General features: G+C 28.2%; 7 protein-coding genes across 7 annotated transcripts; 2 read left to right on the forward strand and 5 right to left on the reverse strand.

The window, feature by feature from the left end:
* Window positions 1-4,429: 4,429 nt before the first annotated feature.
* On the forward strand, window positions 4,430-6,874 carry LOC113373582 (forkhead box protein J1.2-like; the record flags this gene model as incomplete). The annotated part of the gene is given in 5 exon segments (XM_026613872.1): window positions 4,430-4,611; window positions 4,687-4,961; window positions 5,699-5,918; window positions 6,676-6,779; window positions 6,868-6,874. Coding segments are annotated over 5 exon segments (777 nt in total).
* On the reverse strand, window positions 6,810-8,326 carry LOC113372523 (3-oxoacyl-[acyl-carrier-protein] synthase, mitochondrial-like). The gene is made up of 2 exons (XM_026612859.1): window positions 8,121-8,326; window positions 6,810-8,057 (listed from the first exon to the last, which is right to left on the reverse strand). Exons 1-2 carry the CDS (start codon window positions 8,266-8,268, stop codon window positions 6,886-6,888), a joined length of 1,320 nt encoding a protein of 439 aa, XP_026468644.1. The 5' UTR covers window positions 8,269-8,326; the 3' UTR covers window positions 6,810-6,885.
* A 45-nt stretch (window positions 8,327-8,371) lies between these two features.
* LOC113373583 lies at window positions 8,372-9,224 on the forward strand. Its single transcript, XM_026613873.1, has 3 exons — window positions 8,372-8,382; window positions 8,613-8,772; window positions 8,848-9,224. The coding sequence occupies exons 1-3, from the start codon at window positions 8,372-8,374 to the stop codon at window positions 9,112-9,114; spliced, it is 438 nt and encodes a 145-aa protein (XP_026469658.1). The 3' UTR covers window positions 9,115-9,224.
* Window positions 9,225-10,091: 867 nt separating this feature from the next.
* Window positions 10,092-12,331, reverse strand: LOC113373584 (alcohol dehydrogenase [acceptor]-like). Its single transcript, XM_026613874.1, has 5 exons — window positions 12,162-12,331; window positions 11,897-12,099; window positions 11,593-11,735; window positions 11,413-11,525; window positions 10,092-11,320 (listed from the first exon to the last, which is right to left on the reverse strand). The coding sequence occupies exons 1-5, from the start codon at window positions 12,313-12,315 to the stop codon at window positions 10,092-10,094; spliced, it is 1,842 nt and encodes a 613-aa protein (XP_026469659.1). The 5' UTR covers window positions 12,316-12,331.
* A 944-nt stretch (window positions 12,332-13,275) lies between these two features.
* LOC113372505 (ubiquitin carboxyl-terminal hydrolase 7) lies at window positions 13,276-19,405 on the reverse strand. Its single transcript, XM_026612842.1, has 19 exons — window positions 19,018-19,405; window positions 18,691-18,838; window positions 18,397-18,506; window positions 17,893-18,076; window positions 17,460-17,756; window positions 17,106-17,365; window positions 16,851-17,025; window positions 16,585-16,777; window positions 16,181-16,334; window positions 15,869-16,102; window positions 15,568-15,804; window positions 15,126-15,491; window positions 14,897-15,054; window positions 14,701-14,808; window positions 14,262-14,614; window positions 14,023-14,108; window positions 13,791-13,949; window positions 13,638-13,731; window positions 13,276-13,572 (listed from the first exon to the last, which is right to left on the reverse strand). Exons 1-19 carry the CDS (start codon window positions 19,045-19,047, stop codon window positions 13,472-13,474), a joined length of 3,447 nt encoding a protein of 1,148 aa, XP_026468627.1. The 5' UTR covers window positions 19,048-19,405; the 3' UTR covers window positions 13,276-13,471.
* Window positions 19,406-20,164: 759 nt separating this feature from the next.
* Window positions 20,165-23,411, reverse strand: LOC113372594 (inositol polyphosphate 5-phosphatase E). The gene is made up of 11 exons (XM_026612952.1): window positions 22,937-23,411; window positions 22,521-22,744; window positions 22,328-22,444; window positions 22,083-22,211; window positions 21,856-22,013; window positions 21,509-21,781; window positions 21,347-21,420; window positions 21,121-21,273; window positions 20,940-21,061; window positions 20,744-20,875; window positions 20,165-20,417 (listed from the first exon to the last, which is right to left on the reverse strand). Exons 1-11 carry the CDS (start codon window positions 23,372-23,374, stop codon window positions 20,303-20,305), a joined length of 1,935 nt encoding a protein of 644 aa, XP_026468737.1. The 5' UTR covers window positions 23,375-23,411; the 3' UTR covers window positions 20,165-20,302.
* A 611-nt stretch (window positions 23,412-24,022) lies between these two features.
* On the reverse strand, window positions 24,023-26,468 carry LOC113373585. The gene is made up of 2 exons (XM_026613875.1): window positions 26,362-26,468; window positions 24,023-25,006 (listed from the first exon to the last, which is right to left on the reverse strand). The coding sequence occupies exon 2, from the start codon at window positions 25,001-25,003 to the stop codon at window positions 24,023-24,025; it is 981 nt and encodes a 326-aa protein (XP_026469660.1). The 5' UTR covers window positions 25,004-25,006; window positions 26,362-26,468.
* Between the last annotated feature and the right edge of the window lie 98 nt (window positions 26,469-26,566).

The following is a 26,566-nucleotide window of genomic DNA, read 5'->3' on the forward strand; positions in this document are numbered from 1 at the left end:
CAGTCTTTTATTTACAATACTTACTGCCTAAATCATACGCAGTAGTAAATACTATAATATTAAGTTATTATGAGGTAAAACTATCAATACTAAAGGTAAAATATTTGCAAATAAAGTTGAATATTATTACGCAATGATACATATGTTTAGGCAATGAAATGAAAAATGTAATTAATTCTAAAAAATTAAAACAAAATACACAGAAAAATTTTCTATACGTTTTCTTACGTAATTACTCATAAGTTTAGTCTCTGAAATAAAAAAATGAATTTAATCATAAAAATCAATTAATCAAAATACAAAAAAAAATTTGCTATAGGTAGGTTTTTTACACGAGTTTAGAATTGTAGAAATCATTTGGACTATTCTTTTTGAAGCATTGCAACAAAACTTCTTGGCGTCTTCTAAATATTGTCTCTCCTCTTTTAAGTTTCAAATTTTTAAATTCTTCAGGAAGGCCCTTGTTTGTTCTTATAGTCCCACAAATCCTAGTTTTATTTTGTAGTAATAATAAACTTGTATTTACACTATTATAAAAATTGTCCATGTATACATGATGCCACAAATTTAAATAAGGTTCTAATATATCTAATATAGTTCTCTGTAAACTATTGCCATTTTCATAGTAAATTTTTAAATTGCATATGTAGCCTGACTTTGCTTCGCAAGCCATTCTAATCAGAATACTATATTTTGCTATTTTTGCTTAAATGCTTGTTTTAAATATGATAAATATTTTTAATTAATTTTTAAATATAAATTTGAAGATTTACTTAGGTAATAGGAAGTAACAGGTTATTAAATACATTTAATTCCATTGAATTCTTTCAAATAAAAGAAATTGGATAATAAAATACGATATCATACATTTTCAAATTACCTCTAATCCAAGCACAATTGAAAAACATTGCGAAAATTCGTCATTCAACAGTAAATTAATGAATTAGTTTTATTACTCGCCGGATACTGTATTTGATAAAATTACCTGTTGCCAGGTACGTAAATTAGACAAAGTAATTCCATTCTCCAATCATGTATAAAGTACCTTTATCACTTATAATCATACTATATACAATCTAGAGTTTTACGTTGAAAATTCGATTATTTTTAATATTATACGAAATTAATTTTTATGGTGTATAAATTAGTGACAAACCTAATAGTTAATTACATAAATAATAATATGATTTTATAAGCTACGTTCGATTGCTTGTAAAAATGTAATAGCTTATTTTTAACATTGTATTTAAAAATTAAATTATATGAATTATCGAAACGCAATAAATACAAAGATAGCAAAATATATAAATGGTAATATAGTATTAAAAGAAATAGTTTGTTTACCAAAAATGCTGACGTAAAACATATCGTCTTTAATAAAATACCATATATTTATGTAATATATACGTATTTACGTATCGAAAATAATTTTAAAGAATAAATTATAATTTTATTATAGTTTTATAATAAATATGAAACTAGCGTTGCAACCGCTCATAGTAAGAAATTTCGTTCGATGTTCGCATCTAGCGTGTCCGACCGAGTACCCGAAAATACCCGCACCCGCAGTTGAATGACAATCCTAAAACCAGGTACCAGTACCCGGCCCGCAGAAAGTGTGTTAATACTGCTAATATTTGCATCTAGTTCTGTTTGATTCATATATTTGATTTGATTGTGAAGTAATATTTGTATTAAATAAGTTTTTATTTGTATTTGCGTTTTATTAATTGGTGCGTTTTTATATATAATTATCTGTTTTAATAAAAATTATATCTTGATGTACGTTATATAGTTATAAACAATAATCTTCAAATATGCGATTAAAGATCAATAAAAATATGTCACCCAATAAGTAAAATAAATTATGCTGGATAGAATCATATTTTGATAGAATCTTATCGTCGTCTCAATAAAAATCATCACAGAAATTTTATTCCGAAGCTAAATAAACCCTAACCCCTCACTTTTATAGTCCAGCTTACATTAAATAAATGCATGCACTTTTGTCAGGAGATTGGTACAAAGATAAATATATTTTATAAATTTTCATAATATTTTTTATGATAATTTTCATATATTATATAAAATTGTGCCCAAAGCTCAAATTTCACATTTTGGGCTTTGGACTAGTGTTCATTAGTCAATGAATTTCTGGGAAATTTCTACGAAACGAATTTCTAGAATATGAATATTATATACATTCTATAAATTTGTTTTATATAAAATTATTTTTATATAAAATATGCTAAAATATATCGAAATTGTTATTATTAAAAAAAAACTAACTTCTTAAAAAAATAGTAATGTTGGATACAGTTAAATCCGCCACAAGTAGATGCCGGTAAATCAATGGAGTTAGCATGAGTGTTACTAAATTCGCGGAAAAACTTGTCCGCATGCTATTGGTCAAAATCTTTCCGACATCTCTTGCTCCGAATTCTACCCTCTCGGTTTCCCCGAAAAGCAGTTTCCACCGGCCAACTGCCCCCCGGCGTTTGAACGCCAAGGGTAGAAAATCACGCCTATTCCCACCAGTTATCGAGCGGCCTGGCCGGGGTTCCGTGCGCCATTGGTCAGCTCGTCGAACGTTATAACACGACTCTACATCCCCCTTGGGGAAAAATTCATTATATTCCCACTCTTGTACGATTTAGATTTTCATCGCGCCACTTGCCGCGCTCGAGTTAGATAGTAAAATCCCTTGGCATTTGGTCGATATTTGCTAGTTGGAGAGGTTTATGGTAATTTTTTATCGTTTTACAGATATAATTGGATTTGATTTGAGTTAATAAAAGAAGCTTGATGATGTTTTAATTAAGATTAGAAATGATTAGTTGGTTCGCGTTGGAATATTATATATAAGATATTTAAATCTATTTAAAAAATCAGGCAAATTTTCAAAAAACAATATGTTGAATATTGTTTTTTTTTTGAACATATTTCATTTTAAATTATTAACGATTATTTCGAAGCAAAACAAAATTATTTTGAATTATGATATTTGCAGCATTTGCGAAATGTACAGCAATATATATATATATATATTGTAATAGTATATGAGTGAATTATATTTTTGAATTAAATAAAAATATTTTTTTATCGTTTTACAGATATAATTGGATTTGATTTGGGTTAATAAAAGAAATTAGACGATGTTTTAATTAAGATGAGAAATGATTAGTTGGTTCGCGTTGGAATATTATATATAAGATATTTGAATCTATCTAAAAACTAAGGCAAATTTCCAAAAAAACAATATGTTGAATATTGTTTTTTTTTAACATATTTCATTTTAAATTATTAACGATTATTTCGAAGCAAAACAAAATTATTTTGAATTATGATATTTGCAGTATTTGTGAAATGTACAGCAATGATAGTATATGAGTAAATTATATTTTTAATTAAATAAAAATATTTTTTTTATCGTTTTACAGATATAATTGGATTTGATTTGGGTTAATAAAAGAAACTAGATGATGTTTTAATTAAGATGAGAAATGATTAATTGGTTTGCATTGAAATATGATTTATAAGATATTTAAATCTATCTAAAAACTAAGGCATATTTTCTAAAAAACAATATGATTAATATTGTTTTTTTGAATATATTTTATTTTAAATTATTAACGATTATTTCATAGCAAAAGAAAATTATTTTGAATTGTGATATTCGCAGCATTTGCAAAATGTACAGCAGTGATAGTATATCAATGAATTTTTATTTTTGAATAAAATAAATGTACCGAAAACCTTAGTACATATATTACATTATAATAAAAAAAGTGTACATTGAAACAAAGTTGAAATCATAGTTTTTAAGTAATTACTTAAAAACTATGACTTTAACTTTGTTAATCTCGTTATGCAAAAACTTATTTATTGATGAAATTTGGTTTAATTTTTAGCTTTTGGTTTAATATTCGTTAGTATAGTATATACTAGAAACTTACTTATGAAAAAAAGGATCAACTATTCTTAACTTATAGTAAGAGAATTCTAGTGACTAATTTCTAGTGACCGTTATCAATTTGCTTGACTTTTTTTTTATTCAAATGATTTTATAAACTGGAATTAAATTATGTATAAATATAAAAAAAATATTACGTATTATTCAATTTTATCTTATCTCTTCGATGTACTGACTAAAGAATTTGGCACACATAACTCTGCATCAAAATTACTACAAAAACTTCAATATGTATAAAAAAAGTAACATATTTAATGCATTTTCTCATTTTTTTGGAAAACAATGGTATATATATATATATATATATATATATATATATATTCACATATGTTTTCAAGAAAAGAAAAAATGCAATAAATATTTGATTTTGCGCCCAATCATTTTTAAATTATTGACATAAAATGACAATTTTCTGACCATTTTCTTAAATCAACATTTAATTCTATGTAATTTCAGAAGGCGGTGCAATGATGTTGCTCCAAAGACGAGAAACATCATTCGATGCAACCCAGCAAATGCCAATGTTTTTCATTACTATGGAAGACGATAACTGTCCTCCTCCTATGAGCCATGAAGTTACCATCAGCACCCAAATTGAATTTGAAGACGAGGATATTCAAAGATCTTCTGAGTCAACCGTTAGTATAAAATTAATGGAAATGCTGTTCCAATTAATTGATTAAATGACTGAATGATTTTCAACTCTCTTACAGAAGGCCAATCAGTATCACGAAGAAGATTCCAAAGATTCATCTTCTACTTCAATGACTACCGATAAGAACAAAAGTGGTAACAGCAGTACCGGCAACGACTCCAATAATAATGAAGATTATGAAGAAGAATCGGATGATGATCACTGCGATCTAACTTGTTTAAGTTGGCTGCAAAATATCACAAATATTATGGCAGTCCCTGCTTTACCTACTCCACCAGATTCACCAAATCATCAAAATATTTCTCCTCGAAATGGACCAGAACGTACCACAAGGTAATAATTTTGAATCAGTTCCATGTATTTATTTCCATTCTTAGCGATACGATTGTGACGATAGAAGTTTGAAATGTTAACATGGGTGATTATTCCAAACTTTTTTGAGTTTTTATAATTAAACTACTACTACTTGTAAACCTATAATATTTCATAATATTCGCTAATTCAAATATTGGACCAATAGCATAAAATGCATAATATTTATTTCAATTTGTAAAAAAATCATAAAATTATAAAACCATAAATATGATGGATTTTATATTGTTGGTATAATATTTGAATCACACATAATAAGCCATTTTTAAAAGAATTTCTTTGAATTCTAAATAAATAAATATGGATTTCATGTTTTTGACCCTGTAGTGGACATTTTATTAAATATATTTCAGAAATATTGACCATATAGTGTATATTATATAGTGAACTTACTTGAACATTTTATGAATTGTTTTGAAAATCTAAACCAATATTATCGATTTCATATTATTATTGACCTATACTGGGCTTACTTGAAAAACTTTTTATGAAATATTTTAGAAATCTAAATTAATATAACACATTTCATGTTGCTGGACTTACACGAAAGATACTTTGAGAATTTTTCCCGAAATTTAAACAAATACTATCGAATTCAAGTTGCGGACCGATGGTAAACTTACTCGAAAGACTTTTTAAGAATTTATTAAGGTTGAAAAAAAATGAAATAAATAAATAACGTTTTTATTCTGAAAAAGATCTATGAAACTGCATCAAAGCATAACTCGTTGTCATGAAGAATTCAAACGAAATCAAGAAATGTACTCCATCAGAACCTCGGTGAAACCCCCATTTTCATACGCGACTATGATTTGTATGGCGATGAGAGAAAATGGAAACAAAATGACGCTGAGCGAAATCTACGCGTGGATAAAGGAAAATTTCGCATACTACAGAATGGCTGATCCAAGCTGGCAGGTAATAATTGCAAGTTCGAATAAATTTTAATTGATTCCTTTATCAAAATCATTTCTCCGGTTAATAAGGTTGATACAGGGGTCTATACTATTGGTGTATAATACTATTGCATATAGTTTTTATTTTTTATAATTATAATTATAATTATATATATATATATATATATAATCATCGTTAATAAGACATGTGTCCGCATTATATATGCTGCACTAATGATCAGCTGAATAATTTATGCCTTACCTACCACGATATTTTTGCTTTCGTTATAAATTACTCAAATGTAGAACAATAGTAAAAATGTAACAAAATTTAAATGCAACTATTAGACATTAATTGAATTTGAATTCAATTATATGTTAAAATTCAAATAATCCTCAATCATCAAATTAAGGCTTAGTAAGAGATAAATTAATCATAAACTAGCGACGCCGTAGCTTCTACGCGTGTAAATAAATAATGAGCTTAAACATGGCCACTGCAAAATATTATTGATTAATTCTAGAAATAATGTTTTAGGAGCTCCAGCCCCAAATAGATGAGTTTTAATATCTTACAATCGTTCAAATTTTTCTATAATTGCTCATTCCAAAGTTTCTCACCTTACTTCAAATTTATTAACACCTAATAACCAGGTTTAAAAACATAAATTGTTTTTTGATTAACTATTTATCCTTGTGAATGAGTACTATGATATTTATTAAGGATATGTATGTGGCATTACAATAAGAATTTAAGTAACATCTATCATTTTTAATAGAACTCCATTCGCCATAACTTGTCATTGAACAAGGTGTTTGTAAAAGTAGCAAGGTCAAAAGATGAAAGAGGCAAAGGAGGATTTTGGAAAATGGATCCAGACAGGTAATAGAAAAAGGGCATAAAATTATATTAAAATATATTTTATTTATTTGTATTACAAAACTATTATATAATCTCTTTTTAAAATCAGCATATAAGCATTATGTGATTATATCTCTCTATATTCGCCTATACATAATGATGCATTTGTACCTCCAAAACCAAAAGCATTTTTCAAAGCTATTCTCTTATCACAACTCTTCCAATCACAAGATTTATTAGGCACATAATTCAAGTCCATATCTTCAGTTAGATTTTCTAAATTTATTGTTGGTGGTACAATACCAGTTTTGATTGCCATTACAGTAAATACTGTTTCTATATTGCCAGCAGCTCCCAGTAAATGCCCATGAGCTCCTTTAGTTGAAGATACCATTAGCTCAGGGGAATGATCACCAAATATTGTTTTGATGGCTCTAGTTTCTATGGCATCACCAATTGGAGTAGACGTTGCATGAGCATTGACATAACTTATATCATTTGAATTAACATTTGCATCTTTTAAAGCTCTGGACATAGCTAATGTAGCTCCCATACCATCTTCCCTAGGTGATGTTAAATGAGATGCATCGCTGGATAATCCATATCCAAGGATCTCAGCATATATTTGTGCATTTCTACCCAAGGCATGTTCAAGCTCTTCCAAAACAAATATTGCAGAACCTTCACCCATGACAAAACCATTTCTATCCCTGTCAAAAGGCCGAGAAGCCTTCTCAGGATTGTCATTGGATGATGTGCAAAGTGCTCTTAACCTACAAAATGCAGCAATAGCTAAAGGGCTTATGCAAGCCTCAGCCCCCCCAGCTAACATTACTGTAGCATCGCCGTTACGAATGAATCTAAATGCGTCCCCTATGGAATGGGCTCCTGTTGCACAAGCAGTAGACACAGAATGATTTGGACCACGAAATCCAAATTTCATACTTATTTGACCAGCAGCCATATTAGGTAGAATTTTAGGGACAAAAAATGGACTTACTTTGTTGTATCCTTGCAGAAGAGATTCATTTGTCCTCAGTACTTCTTCTAAATCAACCATTCCAATACCGACAGCTACACCAGTTGAATTTAATGATTCTTCATCATTACATTCGTATTTTGAATCTTTCAAAGCCTCTTCAGCCGCAATCATTGCATATGTTATAGCCGGTGTCATTGTTCTTAATTCAGATTTCTTGAATCGACCCTCAACATTAAGTTCTTCACTAGATATAACACCAGCAATTTTGCATGGCAAATTATTATATCTTTCATCCAATTTACGAATTCCACAACCTCCTATTTCATATTATAATAATAATAATGATATTGAGCATAGGACTAAAAACATGTTTAACAAACCTGCAATTATCGTTTCCCAGGACTGTTTCACATTTAACCCTACAGGGCATACAGCCCCCATTCCAGTTACAACAACCCTTCGACATTTGCTGCTTAATTTTCTCCACTGACAATAACTTAAAGATATAGGTTTCTTTAATAACATCATATTTTCAATTTTTCATAACATTTTACATCTCACATGTCTTTCACATTGACTTGCACACGGCTGACAAACTAAATGTCAAAATAAAATCTTTGTTATGCTAAAGATGGCAGCACAGTAGCAAATTTCATAAGCCGTTACATTCAAATTAATTAATATGATTTAATAAATTATATATTTAACAACATTTATGAATTATTTAATTTCTTTCTTTTTATTATATTCAATTACTTCGTTTGCTTTATTACATTTAATATAGGCATATAATAAAAAAATAAACACGTTTATTTATGCATAAACGTAAAAAGGAAATAAATAATTAAATCAATATAATGCATAAATTATAGGCTACAAGAACGTAGACGATTTAAAAAGAGAGCAATTTCTGACAAAGAACGGGCAGAGTCTAATCGAAAACGATCAAAAATAATAGATCCTATCCCTACACTGTCTACTAATTCTCAATGCGAGGAAAATGCTGATATATTTCCAGATACTTCATATAAGGTAAAAAATCAAGTAGTTAGTTGTAACACTAACAATTACATTGATGATAAATAATATATTCTCCTAATTCGTCAGGTAATTTCAATGCCTATGCTATCCCAATTGACGCCTATTGAGGCTGCAGAAATGGACGTGGACGATCCACTCCCATTGTTGCCATTAGATTCCCTGTTAGCCTGCACTTCTGATACACATCCTGGTCCGGCCGTAGAAGTGCAAGATGCTCATCAGGGTATGCAGGGATTAGGAATGGCAGAAGATGAATTAGCTGGATTATTACTATCAAGTGGATGGGATGAATCACAACTAGAATTACTAGATTCATTACTGGATTCACTTTAAAGAGGAATTAGAAATTACTCATAACTAAAAGGTAAAGCAATAGTTCTGGCTGGTAAAGCCTACAAGAAAAAGGACTTTTATTTTGTTTAATTTTTTATCTTAGAGATGAACGAGCCACAAAAATTTTTGGTCATTTTTTTATGTGCTACTTAATATTGAATAAATACATAAAAATATATAAAAAATGCTCACATTTATAGATTTTAGAAAATAAATATATTTATAAGATAATAATTAAATTTTAAAAATAAAAATATATGATATCTGAAACAGAATCAATTAATAAAAATAACATCGATAAATGATATTAATTATTAATTATACTATATTTTTGTAATTAGTATTGTAAATTAATTTATGGTTAATATTAAATTGATTGTTTTTTTTTTGTGGAAGACTTGTGTCCGAAATATATGTAAAATCTCTTTTATGAATAGTTATGCATTTCTGTCTCTATTACTGGAAAAGCCTCTTGAACATTTCAAATAAGAAACAAAAAAATATTTCTTTATGAAGTTGTTGGTTTATATTCACTTAAAAAAACACTAATGTAATTTACATAAAATACCTTAAATATCTTCCCTGGTAGAAACTAAGAAAAGAACTTACGAACTAAAAGCTAAGTCAATATTTGTGAATTAAATCTAGTCATGTAGGTACTATTATATTATCACATTGGTTTTTAATAAACAATGAAATAATAATCATCTAAATTAATAAATGATCGTTTCTTTGCAATTTATAATAGTATTAATCATTAAGTTACTAAATATGTAGAAATTAATTAAATATTAAAATAAATAAATGATGCTTATATAAAATTACTGTAATGATGTGCAAATTTTACAATGTAGAAGTGGAGTGAATAAGAAATAATTTATTAAAATATATTATTTAATATAAAAATATATTTATGCTTATTATTTGTATTTACAAATATTATATTATCACAGTTATTCAATATAAATCAATAGAAATTAACAAAATAATAAACTTTTAACAGCACATTTAAAATCATCAATAAAGACATTTTTTATATGACAAGTTTCATAGGTATTATAGAATTCTTTTGTTTCTAAAAGATAATTAACAACTTTTTCAGCAATTAAAATTACTGCTGCATTTATATTACCACTTGGTAGGTCTGGAAATACTGAAGCATCAGCCACTAACAAATTGTTTAAATGTTTTACTTTGAATGTATTCCAATCAACAACCGTATCATTATTTTCAATTGGACCCAATTTGCAAGTTCCCGCTGGATGAAAGCTACTCAGTGTCACATGTCTCACATAACATTCCCAATATTCATCAGTATCAAATACAATATTCTCACAACCAGGGAAATGTTTATGTACTATTTTGGCATTCAATTTTCTCATGCTTGGTGTGTCTAATAACTGTTGTATTATTCGAATACCTTTTATTAAAATTGCTATATCATCTTTTTCCGACAGATATTTTGGATCAATTAAAGGTTTATCATTATAATCATTGGAAGCTAATTCAACAGTACCTCTGCTTTTGGGGTGTAAAACAACTGGTAAAATAGTTATCATGTTGTTATAACTGAGATCATTATAGTAATCATGCCAAATTTTTGGTAATATTCCAAATAATTTGTGAAGATGAGCGCCAGCATCTTTAGTAACACCTAATGGTAATGCCATTAATTGCAAATCAGGTGGATTATCATGTTCCTTTTTATCAAAAATTGTATTTATAAAAGCAACTGCTTCACAGCCAGGAGTAGTCCAGGGACCACCGTTACCCATAACATAATCATAGACAGTTTTTGGTGATGCAATATCTAACAAACTTAAGTTTAAACTATCATTAATCATGATCAAATCTATACCGGTAGTAACATGATCTTGCAAATTCTTGCCTACTGGTAAATCATGAACAACAGATATGTCAAGATTTTGTAAATGTTCTTTAGGGCCTATTCCACTTAGCATTAATATTTTTGGAGTTCCAATTACACCAGCAGATAGAATAACTGCTTTACGACACCGCTTGACATAGTTTTTATTATTTCTAATAAATTTTACTCCATAAACATGATTTCTTCTTATCAATAACTTTATAACTACACTATTTGTAAGAATTGTCAAATTAGGTTTATCAATTGATTTTTTCAGGTGTAAATGGCTGGTTGTAACTCTTGCACCCTTCAATTGATTCACTTTTACTCGATGAAAACCTATAAAAAAACTTAAATTAAAATCTAAAAATCAAACAAAACTTACATGTTAGCTACAATTTAATTTGATCATTATTTATCAGTAAAACTACCTAAATTAGCGTCACTAAAAGTGTATCCAGCTTCCAGTCCTGATTTTATGAATAAATCGCCCAACTTTGAAGAATATAGCACATCAGATATGGGTAAATAAGATTCTATTTTTCTAAAAAAAAAATAGTAAGCGCTATTATAATAATTATTAAGATATGAGATTAAATTAAATATTTAACTTGAAAATCTTCAATATTTCTCTACTGTAGTCTAGTGAAGGTGGAAACCAATGTTTATAGTCATCATCATGCCCTTTAACATATAACATGTTGTTTAACCGTGATGTACCTCCAACTATTTTACCGCTGGGCCATTTGGAAGCCTAAAATATATTTTGTAAACCATATATATCTTGACCGCTTTTTCAACTTTGAATCATATTCCACATAATTGGCGGCCAAACCATTGTTTAATAAATTATCTTATATAATTGATATAATTCTACAATATTCTAACATATTAATCAATTTATAAAATGAAAACCTGATTATAAAGAGCAAGACACGCATTATTTTGTGGTACGGTCTCATATTGCCAATCAAAGTCAGTTCCTTGAAGCATAGGTCCTATAAAAGGAATATCAAAGAAAGAATGTCCATAATTGCCTGCTTCTAATATTAAAATTTTGTAATTAGTATTTGCAGAAAGTAAGCCAGCAATAGCAGATCCTGCCGTTCCAGCACCAACTAAAAGAAAGCAGAATACAAACAGCTTTTCTAAAACTCATATGCTTATTTCATCTACTTACCAATAATATAATCATATTCTTCAACATTTTCATTAGCACACTTTTCACATATAAAACTTTCGTTAACATGAACAAGTTGAAAATACAATAATATTAAACTGGCACTAACAGAAAAGAATGCAAAGGTAAGTAAGTTTATGCAAAAGTAATACATATTGCAATATGAATAGAGAAACGTATTATTATTAAACTAGTAATTTAATTAAAGGTTTTTAACCTCAAAACTATAGTTAGTATTTATAAATATAACAAATCAAGTTAACATGTTCTTATTTACATAAAAATCACTTTTGAGAATATTGTTTAAATGTAACCAAGTTTTATTTATATATGTATTGAGTCACATTTATTTAGAAATAGAATAGAGAAAAAAAAAAGTGGCATTTAAATGAGGTTATACCGAAATTGGTATAATTTTAACAGACGTTAGAAAAAGTAAAGAAATATGGAGAACAATTACTAGTGTGCTTGGAAATAAGCAAACAATACAAATTATGTATGAATCTCATAAAATCACAAATTACAGATCATAAATCAAAAGTAAAAAAGATAAAAGTGCAAATAAGCATATACACACATGTGTGCACTTAACATATTTGTATTTTACAATCCATATACAGCTTTTCAACACTATTAAATAAATGGGATAAAGAAATGTAAAAAAAAAAATAAAAAAAAAATTAACATATAAGCAGGTATTAACCTAATTATTATTTTTATAAGTTAACTCTTTATTTCATAACTTAATACAAGAAATATTAATATTGATTTACACAATTCATACATAAGAGAAAATATGCACCATCTTCAATATTCACAAACTTACAGGAAAGATAAAATATGCATAATTTTCAATATTCACATAATAAAAAAAATAAATTATTAATAAAATTACAAATTTTGTTTAAAATATTTCATTATAAGGCAATAAAAGGAATATTTTCAGAAAATATGCTAAAATGATTAAAATTGGCTACTATTCCTGAAGAACAGTTTTTATTAAAATCAAAGAAAAAACAAATGAAATGCACACTGCAGTTTAATGTAAGAATCATTTTCATGTAAGAACAAAGCTATATTATACATATTATATTTATATATGCATTTTAGCCCTTTACTATTTTTATTTTCAATATATAAGTAGCAATGCACATAGGCATACACTGTTTCACACATATTCACATATTTATATATGTACACATTACCTCAATTTTCCATACATATATAAATATAAAAATATCTACAAGTATTGTATAATAGCTTGTCTTATCATATCCCACATACCCTATTATGGAATCGTACCTCTTAACTCAATTATATATTTTAATTGCTTTCTCCAGATAATTGAATCTTGACCTTTTTGGTGTTTTATTTATATGTTCTAAACCAAGCCATGGTCGTGGAGCTGTATCTATAAACAAAAATTAGGTATTTTTATAAATAACTCATAATAAAGTATGAAATATTAAAACTTACTTTGATTTTGGCTTGTTTTAAAATCTTGCAGATTTATACATTCATCATCCGATATATAGTGTGGTCTATTTAATGATACTATAGCAAATTTGAACTAGAAATAAATTATAACATAAATATTTTGGAATTACTTTTGTTTAATAGTCACCTTACTTTTTCCCATTCTTTATCTGGCACACCCAATCTCTTTTGTAATCTCTCCTTTAACCTGGCAAATGGTTCACCCTGTTTAGCCTTGGCAAAAAAGGGTACGCCGAAAGTAGAATAAACTTCTTTATGAAAATGAGCTACTGATATTAACATCTCATCTTCCTGTAAAAATTTTGTTCAACATTAATGCTTATTCAATTAATTTGTTCGAAATATGTTGTTCCCATATGTATACCTGTAAATTTAATTCGTCTTGAGGAATTTCTTCTACTCTATAAAGTTTTGTGTTGGTGACATGACCATCAGCCATAGATGCCAAATCTAAAATATTATATTGTATTTAGTAAAATCTGAATGGAATTTTTAATAATCATGCTTCATAACATAAAATGGGCTTGGAAGTGAGTAAGTTTATTCTTAATGTTAACTTCCAAACTCAGAAAAAGTAAATGGTAAATGTTTAATATATATTACTCTCTAGAGGAAACTCCTCATGAGGCCCAGGAACAACTTTGTTTCCAACAATTTCCACAAGCCTTAATCTCCCAGATCCATTTTCCGACATTTCTACTACTTTTGTGGCTTCTTCTAAAAGCGTCGAAACCGTTCCATTTTTATTTGGATATAAAACTAGTTCTTTCTCTTCTTTCATATTCAGACCTAACCACAAACATTTAAATTGCTTTTTATTCTCTAGCTCATTTATTTTAATTGAAATTTGTTGGTAAAATATTTTCTTAGGTCCTTTGGGTTTGCAATACATTAACATATCTTTCAACATTCCTTCAAAATTACATCTTAGTGGTGGACCAGGAACATCTTTGTAACTATAATAAAATAGTTAAAAAACTAAATAACAAGTTGATTCTATTTTAAATAACTATCATTACATTATAAATACAAATATCCTTACTTTTGAACACGGAAAAACTGAATTAAATATGGATCTACATTGATTTTCTGTCCAACTGCACGAGCCATTTGATCATATGTCATACGCTGTGATAAATCGATAGTAAATCTATAATAAAAAACATGAACATAAATTAAATGAGATGATACATAAAAAAAATTATTCTTGAAAAAATATGATTATTGTTTCTGTTTACCCTTGATCATTTGGAATAGTTTTATCTATAAATGTTACTTCGACTCTGTAATACAAATCACGGAAGTAATCTTGACAGGTTGGTAATTCTAAATTATGCTCCGAAGCTTCTTTCTTTTCAAAGACAATAATATCACCGTCCATCAGTTCTTCTAATACCTGTGATTAAATTGAATTTTTTTAATGAATTTTTAATTTAAAAGAACATGTTAAAAAAAATATGTATATACCTTTTCAAGAGGATCATTATAGTTTACTATTTTTTCTATCATGTTGGGCTTAATTTCTTCATACAATACCAGCTCAGTATTTGGAGGAAAACCAGCTCTCTTATTCAAAAGTGGTGTGAGGTCCTTCAGTTTTGATGATACTGGTAAATAATGATGGCCACAATAATGAATTTTCTTATTACGAGGATCATACATTTTGAAAAATAGCAAAACATCTGTGTCTTTATCAAATGGAGGTAGACACGTCAAACCTGAATCTGGAGGTAATAATTCTACTAAAATATTCCATGGGTTTTGATTATCAGCAGCATCTAACACAGTTTTTTGCATATCATTTTCAATATCTAGTGCGGTAGGCCTACATGTCTAAAAAGTAATCAAATACAAAAAATTTGAATACGAAACAAATAGTGTAACAGTACATAATTTTAGAATTATTTACTTGATTTGATCGTGCACTTAATGGCCAAGGTCTTATTTGATCTTGGGGATATTTAAAACTTTCAGAAAATATATCCATAAGTTCCTGTAATGATGCTTGTTTTCTTACACGGAATACTCTATAACTAGCCCTGTCAGGGTCATATAAATCATTGCCTTGATGGCCATCAAAAGCATCTTCAAGTAAAACATTAACAGTCATATATAAGTGTGCTTCATTTCTCTCTTTCCTTCGAACCTAAAAGTATCAAAAACAAATTTGTAGATATCATATTATGCAAATGTGATTGATAAATACTTACTTGTTCGAGTCTTTTCTCCTCAGCAAGCCTTTCTACTAATTCTGTGGGAATATCTTGTTCTGTTGTTTCCTGGAGAACTGTCCGCAAAGCTGAGTCCCTTATATAAACTAACATATATGCATTTGTACAATGTTTTACAGTTAAACTCATATCTTCATCATGTCCTCCATAATTATGTTCAATAGCTTCTTGTTTGGAACACCTTGACACCACATCATCATCAAACTTACACCACTTAAAAAAAAGATATTTAGTAATTTAATGTGGATCACAAATGGGTTGCATAATCATTGAAAGCAGTAATATACTTACCTTTCCATCGCCTTTCGGGTTTATGAAAACTACATAATGTCCACCATGATTATCACCTGAATGTACAAGAACTGCATGTAAAGTATAGTCAGCAGGTGTTGATTCTGGTTCCTGTAGGTAGCTATCCAAATTGATGTGCTCTTGGAATTCAAATCTAATATGAAAAAGAAATTTAATTACCCTTCACAAATATTAAAAAAAATTGTTGACATATCAGATTAGTTTTTCCTTTCTTACAAAACAATGTATTGTATTTATAAAAATTATAAGAAACGATATTGCATATAGTAAAAGATTCTTTAAAATATAAAATATACCTAAAGCAAATCAAATTTGAATTATTCAAAAAATTCAATTAAACTAAGTTTATTGCAAATAGCTTGTAATGATTCCAATAAATTTACCTGTCATTAAATTTGACTGAACTATCTGTAATGGGATCATACTGAAACCTCATTAAGTGAAGATGTAGTACAGGCGGAAAAGATGCAAATATAACACCTTTCTCTGCTTCTTGAAGGCCATGCTCGCCTGCATCATATTTATTTTCACCTTCTAAGGTCTCAGTAGCCACATAATCTTTAAATGACTCATCAACTAGAAGAGATAAAATGATATGAGTATGAGTTAAGCACTAATAAAACAAAGGATAATGTGTGTTTGATATTACTATTCTTTTTTCCTTTTATATTTAATTGTATGTCATAAAAAGTTTCAACTCTTGTACTGGTGCAGGTAACTTTTTTGCATTTGATGTAGGATGACATTTTTCCTTCGAAAAGTTTGGGAACGGTTCCTTCAACGCATGTTCCTTTCATTTTGCTTTCTAGTTTATCTAATAATACCTGGAATATGAATATATTTGTATAAATATACATATTCTAATATAAAAAAAATAATAATCTTAAAAATAAAATATTATTACCCTAAGAAATTCCTGAACGTCATGCTGCATAAAAGAATCTAAAGTTTCCCACCCAAAGCTTTTAGTCAATTTTTTTGTTCCTACTGGTCTATCAGAAAATTGTAGCTCATGAAAAACTCGTTGCAAAGCTAAGGCTACAGATTTACTACTATCATCAGACTCTGTAGGCATTTTATAAACTGCTCTACGAAGCTGATTTGTAAAATATAATGTTTGGAGTAATGAGTTCATATAACATGTTGCTCCTTGATTTTTCAAGCCTATTACAATAAAAGATAAATATGATGTAATGATTAATTTATAATAGAAAGAGATATAATGATTGAAATGATAAAATCATAAATTGCAACAAACCTACAAATCCGGTATGTTTTTTTGAATCCCATGATACCCCATGTGGGGCATCGGCGGCTACATGCACTTCTAAGGTAATTGAATCATCTTTAACATAACCCTTGTCTGGATCTAAAACATCATTCCAAGACATGAAATGTGAGAAACCCCAGTCATTTTCTTTACTATAAAATAAATGCTGAATCTTTCTTGAGAAAGGTACTTGATCAGGCTTATGTGAATGGAGTCTTAAGTCAGCAATAGCATAACAAGACCAAGATGATGAATCACTTTCTCCATTACATTGCAAGAAAAACCCTGCAAACAAAAATAAATAAAGAATAAAATAATTGTATTTAGAATATATAAAATCATATGTGGTAACATTATAGACAATAAATTGAGACAAAAAAAATTTAGAAAACTTTGAACTCATATGAATTAAGGTACTTACCCATTGATTTTTGTTGCTGTCGATCTGCAGTGGCGTTGGATCTCGGCATAACCATAATCTTCCATGGCAAATTTCTTACATAACATGGTGGTGATAAAACGGAATCTTTCAGTCTTGAAAAATTATTTACTGTAAACTGAAATAATGCTTCAGATCTTGATTCATCTTCTTCCATTTCTGCATCCTTTTAGGAATTGACAAACATTATTAATAACTAAATTTTATAACTAAAGATTATGTAAAATATAATTAAATGTATGAATTGAATATAAACATTTTGCTAAGAATAAAAGGAATAATAGGTTAATTTATAAAATAATGTTGATTTGTTTTTTCAAATAAATAAAAATTAATTACTTATATAAAATCTATAATAAAAAAATGATTAAATTTAGGTTAATAACATTGGAAAACTCCAAAGTCATGCTTTGTATATAGAAGTTTCAATTATGGCAAGATGCCAAAAAAGCAATTGACAAAGACAATGTATTTATACACATTTACTTGTAAAGATGCAGCAGCCTGCTCTTGATTTTGAGGACCCATCAAAACATCCCCATTGGGAGCCCGCATATCACCACTGCCTTCGTCTGGAAGACAGTCCACCGAGTCGACTAAAAATAAAATATTACTTACCATGGCGTTACGATTTATTAACATCTTAATTGATAGTATTTGTATTCACAATAAAATTACTTACGTGGGTGACAGATGTAAATGCATTGTCTTTTGTTTTTTTTTTTACAAAATTTACTATATTTTTTTTTAAATAATTGATAAAAAATACTGATTACAAACCATCTTGAGTATCCATTTCTTCAATTTCTTCACGCATTTGATTTCTTCTTTGAAAAGCTGTCATTTGATGCATATCCTTTATTGTGTCTGTCAAAAGAGGATCCTTTGTCAATAAATTTTCTTGATAAGTCAATGGTTGATCTACAGTCTGCAAAATTTCATCTAATTACACAGTAGTATCAAATCTGAGGCCAGCAAATTTCTTAAATTGAGAATTCAATAAAGATCACACGTTACTAACTTACATTAAATGTTTAAATAACAATTCTGCAGTAGCACAAGGAAGAATTGACGTGCAGAAAAATGCACGTTGATCGCACTACTTACTTTGACAGTTGCAGCGAAGTTATTTTTCATGAGTTTTACACTACTGTTGTTTAAGATAATATGTTTATCACTATTCGGTAACGTCAAACACTTTTTCTGTGTACTATTTCGATGACCGGACAAGGTGGTCAATTTGACAAAGTGTTTGCTTGCGATGCGCCCAATGTCTGCGATTTCCTAAACCCTCAAAAAGAGGGGAGCGCCATATATTCATATATATTTATATAACGACGAATTAACTTGAGAGTTGTTTCATCTTAAATAAACTGCACTAACTTCCTTTACGCTTACACTTTCTTAAAGCGGTGATTTTAGACTTCTTCATGTGAAAATAAACAAAATGGTGGATAAATTCTACCAGCAGTCAAGAAGGCGCAAGAATTCGTTTGTTTGTTTCTCGTCTAAGTTATTCTGTGATTGAGCCTATACCAAAGATTCCTAATCTTTTCTATTTACCAAAATTTCAGAGATTTTTAACTACAGTTTGGTATCTTATATAACAAAAGTTTACCACTAATTTATCCTACTTGTTATATTTTTTTATAAATTAGCATAACCTTACTTTATTTATACTATCCGGTTCACAAAAATGAGGTTAACTGGTTAACTGCCGCAAATTTATTTTTTATCTTACAATATTTTCGTTTATTCAATATGGTTTATATATCCTTATAAGCTTATTATTTCTCAATATATATTCCATTTACCATTTGATTACGTAACTTTCTGCTAATGTATTTCATTTTTTGTAGATACACACCAGATATTTAGAAACACTGGTGCTCCTAAGTTAAACTTCATGTCAAGAAAAGTACCCGTTAAATTTAAAATCCAATTTCGACTTACATTAAAAACAAATCAAATATTTAAATAAATAAATAAATGAATGAGATGTAATATAATTTATTTTAATTGGGAAAGTTATATTTATTTGTCAATTTTAGCCACTAATTAACATTTCTTTAACAAACATTATTTACTAGTGGTTACTTTAATTTGCACAATTTGAATAACTAACATTTCAAGATGGAATGTATTTTGTATTATATAGTCTTTTGTCTATTCAGCAAATATTAACAATGAATGTGTAATTTGTAAAATTTATAATAAAATATATTATGATTTCTATAATAATAACAGTGCTTAATAAATGACTAGAGGTAAAATGAATGACTAGATAATTTACAAACTTATAATATCTTAAAAGCCCTAAATTTGGTTCAATGAGGTGTTTAGAATTTTTTATATCTATTGTCTTCATTAGACAATATTACATTTTGTTTGATTACTGCAGTGAACAAACACCTGAGGCATCATGACTTCTTTCTAGAGTTACAGCTCTTCGTTTAACACCTTCTAAATAAACTTCTCTATTGAAAAGTCCAGCAGCAAGGGGTACACTAAATAAATATATAATTATTTTATATGTTATTTACAAAATAATATATATTATAAAATTAATAGTTCAATATCTATTTCTAAGCAACATTGCTATTAGTCTTCTGAAATATAAAGCATAATTTTTATTTTTTACAACATTAAAGCTGTAATAAATAAAAAAAATATTTGATTAGTATAATTAGCACACAATAATTCACCTGCATTTACATTATAAGAATAATGGCATGATAAAATAATATATTAAGCAAGCAAAATTATTATGCTTTGGGAACTAGGTAAAAAATCAGCACTAATGTTTATCAATAAATATTAGATATGTACTTACGTATCAATTCCAGGTCTGATAATATTTTTGAATAATGCCCAAACAGGTTTATGATCAGAAGTTAATATACTAGGAACTGAATCATATAATAAACACTCCAAGAAAGGACTTTCATTATTTATTGGGGCACCACTAAAAAGAATTATAAAATTGCTTTAAAAATATTATATATTAATATTGTATCTAGTTTCAATACCTATTCCTTCGAAGATAATTTGTAGTACTATGCTGTGGTTTCGATTTAAATAAAATTCGGTCAGTGTATGCTGGTGCTCTTTGTTTAGAGGATGTATCAAATTTTTGTGTACCAGGATCATACTACAAATAAAACATTATTATAATATCATTTTATAAAAACTATATAAACATATGTGTACCTTATATGTAGGAGGAAATCTAATTTGTGCTTCCTGAAACCCTTTAAAAGCTGCTCCATCAGACAAAACAGCAGTTAGTTGATCAGAATGCATATAGCCATGAGGCATTTGTGGTGGAAGAGGAAATGTTGTATTATTAATCCATTCTAGTACCTATACATCAAAATTGTATTAAAATTAGTAGTTGGTTATGGTTATAACAAAATAAAAGGTCATTGTGCATTACTTTATCTCGTGGTTCACCTAGCCTGAAGTTTAAATCACCACACCAAAACACACAATCAAAATTTTGAGTAACATCTGGATAAAAATAAAAATATTTATAAAAATACAATAATATAAAAATAGTAATGTTTATTTATTTATCTGTGCTTAATATATATTTTACCTTTACTTTTATGTCGAACTGGCAGATTTTTTGGTAAATCTAGAGACCTTATAATTCGTTTTATATCCTGAACTCTTTCTTTTACTTTCTCCTGATGTGCAGTGAGATGTGCTGTCACAAACAAATAACTCGTGCCAAAAAGAGAAAAAGAAATGGCAACAGCCCCTTTAGTGCGAAATGCAGAACCGGGTCGAACTGACATACTTGTGTCTTCAGGTAAAGAACAAAACCAAATTAAATCTCTCCTTATAAATATTGCTAAATGCAATGTACCTATAGCAAAAAATAATAATCTTTATTTTCTAAGTATCTCAGAATATATAACAGAAATTTGCTTAATATCTTACCCAAAGAAGCGGCATGCAATAAAACATGCGTTGGACCAATAGTTTCTTGTAAAATTACTTCCCACTCAAATCTTTCAGAACAAGATTCTTGCGTCCCTATTGCCAGAATATCAGGTACATATGAAATTGCATTTGGTAAAATGAAGTCATTCATTTCACTGTGGATATTAAATAACAACATGTTAATTTTGATGATTACTGAAAAATATAAAATTCAAGCTCAATACTTTGGTGGTGAATGTCCATTCATGTTCCATGATCCTACATAAAGTCTAACCTCTCGACCTGGCAAAACCCTTTCCAATTCTGCAGAACCTAATAATGAGTTGACTGCTACTCGTCCTTGCAAATAATTTCTGTACAGGCCATATGTAAATAAATACATTATTATTCAATAATAAATGTCTACTAGTGTGCCAAGTTGAACTAATTATTAGTCTGTTTATAGAATTTAAAATAATGCATAAAATACCTTTCTCTTGCCATTGTAGTAGGTATAAGATGTAAAACTTGTGCGGCTAAAAGTGATTGTTTTGCTAAAGAATCTGTGCTTTCGGTTTCGCATATGACAGTATCATGAGACGTAGATCTAAAGTTATTATAAATTTAGACAACTATGTTTCTATTGATACAAAAATATTTTGTAATATATTATAATTGTTTACCTATGCATGGTTTTCCCAGTGGGTACGCTTTTAGTGCTCTCAGGCGAGGAATGGATTATGGGATCATGAGATTTCAGAACTAAGTTATCTACAGACTTATAGGCTAGATAATGTTTGGTAAAATGACTAGAAGAGTTAGTATCACTGTTGTCATCACTATTACATTTTGAATTATTTTGTGCATCATCATCACTATTTGCAACAGAATTGGAATCTAAAGATGACTGAAATATTTGCCAAAATAGATTAAAAACAATTTATATAGTACTAAGTCTATAATTGTTACATTTCTGCACTAGATTTTATCTATGACTACAATTGAATTGCAAGTATTCGTACAGCAAATCTATGTCGAATGAAATGATATTAGGACAAGATATAAGTATTTCAGAATATATTTTGTTGAAAAAACTCACCTTAATTTCAGAAGTAAGTTCTAAAGAATGAGAAGAAGTATGTTGTAAAAGCTCTTTCCTGTAATGTGCAGCGATGTCAAACTTCAATGGATTCAAAGATCTCTCACTTAGTGTACAACATAAGCCTCTTACTTTTTCATCATTTTTAAGTAAGTTGTGATTATCAGCTGAACTTCTGGGTCTGGCATGTTTTTTAAGACGTATGGTTTTTGGACTAGAATGTCTTATATTAGATCCTTCATATAACTTAGCTATAACTGATTTGGGTTCAACTGAATGGTCTCCAAAAGCATTAGGAACGGAAGAGGATGCATTATTCGTATTTCCTTCATAAGGCTTAACCATAATAATAGAATTTCCATTGAACGTCTGGAGCTCATTTTCAGCTATGATAGTTTCAGATTCATCTTGTGAATTTGATTTGGATTTATTTAACATTTCTCTATTTTTTACAATTTTACTATTAATTTTTGGAGAGTTTTCCATTTTAGGATTTTATGCATTAAAATATATAATCGATAAAAAAAATAAAAAGCGTAAACAATACGAACTGTCAAATAATTGTCAATCTGACATTTGTACTTTTTCAATGCAAAAAGAAATGTCAAAAATATCTAACCTCAAAAGTCACAAAGTTTGCATTAAAATGAATGGCCAAGCCAATGAAATGGAACGAGTTGATTGAAACTATTAAATAATATATAAGATTTGTTATAAAAATTTGAATAATCAATGTTATATTTCCCACAACGTTATCCGCATGATCATTATTTTGTCTGGCTAAAAAACCTGAAATTGCATTAAGCAAAAATTGCAGTAATCTTAAAAGAAAGTTATGATTATTATATCTAATAAAAAGAGTTAAAGCCATTATTTACTTTTATTACACATAGTTGAAATTAATTAAGCCATATATATAATGCGATATAATATGATAATGTACAATACGAATATATATATTGACTAGAGTATTGGCCTACATATAAATGTTTAGCGCATATTAATTATAATATATGATATAAATAAATAAATATAATAGTTCAACATTTACTTTTGTTTAATCTATTTTATAATAAATAAAATCATTTAAATGCATGGATTATTATTAGAATCCATCTTAATATGTGTACATATTCCTTTGGGATTATGACCCTTTAGAACAGGAACTCTGAAAAGTTTACCTTGAGGCATGCAAATGCACAATTTATAAGCCAATACACTACCGGCATCATGCTTAGTTTTCACATCATCTGTAATCAAAGGTATGGTTTGAGTGTCAATCGATACTCCATCTTTGCCATTTAAGGAAATTGTTCCATTAAATGAGTGAATGATAACATCCTGGTCTGCAGACCAAAATATATCACTGCTTTGAATATATAATCCCTCTGTTCCTTGTATCTGAATTTTACCATTTGATTCAATATTTAAATTTCGATCCACAGGGCTAATAATTTTATTTGTAGCTACAGAGGTTGATATAAGTCTTTTAGTACTTTTTGCAATATTTAATCTAGTAAATTCTGTTTCAAATATCTTTTCTCTAGTATGCGGATCAATAATATCCATATTTTCAACTCCAGTAAATGCTATACCATTGTTATTAAATTTCATCTTTGTAGAAGGCTTGTCATTCTTCAATAAATTTACCAAAAAAGAACTGTTGGGAACTTCAATTTCCATAGGAGTGTCTCCATACCCTTCAATTCTTCCATCTCTTTTTATAATATTGTCTAAATGAATAGCATTCAAAAATTTGATTGTCGAGGGTTCAGAAATGACTTCCAGATCATGCATACCTTTCCCCAAGTGCAGGACACAAAATATAACTAAAGTTATTACTAAATTACCAATTGCTAATATAACCAGCAAAATAAACAACATCCAAAAAATAAAGGAATGCTTTCCCAATAAACTCCCAGAATGTTTCTTTTTAGGTTCCAATAATTCTTCAGCTGTATTTTCTTTGGAAGTTTGAAACGCTTGCCTGGTTTTGATAATGTTCACTTTTATATTGTCCATTCTGTCCTCTGATGAGATGAACAATGCATGAGTTGTCATGCTCATTTTCTGAAAATATTTACAAATGAGCGATTGAAAACTTGATCTATTTAATTTAATTTACGTAATAAAGACGATAGCATAGACAATTATTAAAGGTTAGCTCATCCCAGAGAAGAGCTTTTTGACACGATGAGCTTTACCTCAACGCCATCTTCATACAATGGAGAGAAAACTAGAAAAAGCTTCTGTGAAAGCTTTCTAACAAAAAATATCAAAGTTTAAATTTTAAATTACTTATAAATTGTAACTATTAAATTTTAATAAAGTTATAATATATATAAATTATACTTTTATAGTGCTTCAATTTATATATGCTAAGGCTCGCTTAACATAATAAAACAACGCATAATTTTGTAGAAATATTTAATATTTCCTTATTAATACACCTGCTATATATACATGCACTTATATATGTATATATATATATATATATATATATATATATATATATTTAAGTGGCTTGTACATGGTGTAAGTGTGTTTGTTAATACATGAATGCTAACTATAGTTATAGTTATTTATAGTTTGTGCGATAGACCATTAATTATGTTCTAAATTCTATTAAAATATTTTACGCTTGAGATCAATTTATTATAATATTTATTTATCTGTGCACTATATTTGCTCATATAGAATATATATAGGGTTTTAACATTTTTTGCAATTTGCAATACTCATTCTTTATGATATTCTTTTTTTCATTTACCACAAAAATTATTACTAAGTTCTGTATATATATTTCTAAACTCAAAAATAAATTAAAACTGTAAGCATTATTTTGATATTTCAATAAGTTTTAGAAGATTTGTGAAAAAAACAAAGTTATCTTGCTAACAATAATAATTGATTCGCGAAGTAAAAATATTTTTTTTAGCCTCATTTTCCATCGTGAAGTAAAAATAATTTTTTTAGTCTCATTTTCCATAAGTGTTTACAATATTTTTTATACAAATTTCAATAAAATGTATATATATATATACAGTCTTTTTAATTTTATCCATATTTATAAAACATAATTAATAAACTGTTTTAAATTGGTATGCAACACTCGTCACATAGATGTATGAAATAAATTGATATATCAATTTCAATAATTGTATAATAGAAAACGCAACACATATTTAAAAATATTAGATTGCCGTAAATATAGTTATTAATTTTATCGTATATAGATCTTAATCAGTAGGTATCTTTTAATTAACATCTAGCTTTCACGGCAAAGCAATTTTTGAAAACGTTCAATGTGCAAACTGTTTTACATAGACGATGTTTTAAAATATACGATCATAATTGTTTTCATTCAACCAAGACATTCATTTTAATTTGTATAAAGCACGGTTATATTATCTTTTATCTCTCACCTTAGACAACTTAACTCATAAACGATGCTTTTTACATTGTAAGGAACGATCCTCCTCAATTTATATGTAGGCCGCATATGAGTTAAATAGTCTCTTATCATTTGATGGAATGTGATTTTTAATAGAAATCACGATCTAACAGTCAATCATAATTCACAGCCCTGCAAAGTGAATCATTTACGCAATATACCGATTATATTCGGTA

Source organism: Ctenocephalides felis, unplaced genomic scaffold (genome assembly GCF_003426905.1).
Source record: "Ctenocephalides felis isolate EL2017-DRISC unplaced genomic scaffold, ASM342690v1 CF-g0.4_SCAFFOLD_01604, whole genome shotgun sequence".
NCBI classification, from domain to species: domain Eukaryota; kingdom Metazoa; phylum Arthropoda; class Insecta; order Siphonaptera; family Pulicidae; genus Ctenocephalides; species Ctenocephalides felis.

What these genes read in the sequence shown, in the direction of transcription:
- LOC113373583 (XM_026613873.1), top strand. An exon ending in TTCCAGATACTTCATATAAG is followed by an intron (nt 8,773 to 8,847) that starts GTAAAAAATCAA and finishes CTAATTCGTCAG; the next exon opens with GTAATTTCAATGCCTATGCT.
- LOC113373584 (XM_026613874.1), bottom strand. Translation starts at nt 12,315, where the DNA reads ATGTATTACTTTTGCATAAACTTACTTACCTTTGCATTCTTTTCTGTT. An exon ending in AGAATATGATTATATTATTG is followed by an intron (nt 12,100 to 12,161) that starts GTAAGTAGATGA and finishes GCTTTCTTTTAG; the next exon opens with TTGGTGCTGGAACGGCAGGA. An exon ending in GAAATATTGAAGATTTTCAA is followed by an intron (nt 11,526 to 11,592) that starts GTTAAATATTTA and finishes TTTTTTTTTTAG; the next exon opens with AAAAATAGAATCTTATTTAC.
- LOC113372505 (XM_026612842.1), bottom strand. Translation starts at nt 19,047, where the DNA reads ATGAAAAATAACTTCGCTGCAACTGTCAAA. An exon ending in TGAGGAGTTTCCTCTAGAGA is followed by an intron (nt 14,109 to 14,261) that starts GTAATATATATT and finishes ATAATATTTTAG; the next exon opens with ATTTGGCATCTATGGCTGAT. An exon ending in CAGATAAAGAATGGGAAAAA is followed by an intron (nt 13,732 to 13,790) that starts GTAAGGTGACTA and finishes ATTTATTTCTAG; the next exon opens with TTCAAATTTGCTATAGTATC.
- LOC113373585 (XM_026613875.1), bottom strand. Translation starts at nt 25,003, where the DNA reads ATGAGCATGACAACTCATGCATTGTTCATCTCATCAGAGGACAGAATG.
- LOC113372594 (XM_026612952.1), bottom strand. Translation starts at nt 23,374, where the DNA reads ATGTTAAATAAATCCAAATCAAATTCACAAGATGAATCTGAAACTATC. An exon ending in TAGGTGAACCACGAGATAAA is followed by an intron (nt 21,274 to 21,346) that starts GTAATGCACAAT and finishes TTTGATGTATAG; the next exon opens with GTACTAGAATGGATTAATAA. An exon ending in AATTATCTTCGAAGGAATAG is followed by an intron (nt 20,876 to 20,939) that starts GTATTGAAACTA and finishes AATTCTTTTTAG; the next exon opens with TGGTGCCCCAATAAATAATG.
- LOC113372523 (XM_026612859.1), bottom strand. Translation starts at nt 8,268, where the DNA reads ATGATGTTATTAAAGAAACCTATATCTTTAAGTTATTGTCAGTGGAGA. An exon ending in CTGGGAAACGATAATTGCAG is followed by an intron (nt 8,058 to 8,120) that starts GTTTGTTAAACA and finishes AATATGAAATAG; the next exon opens with GAGGTTGTGGAATTCGTAAA.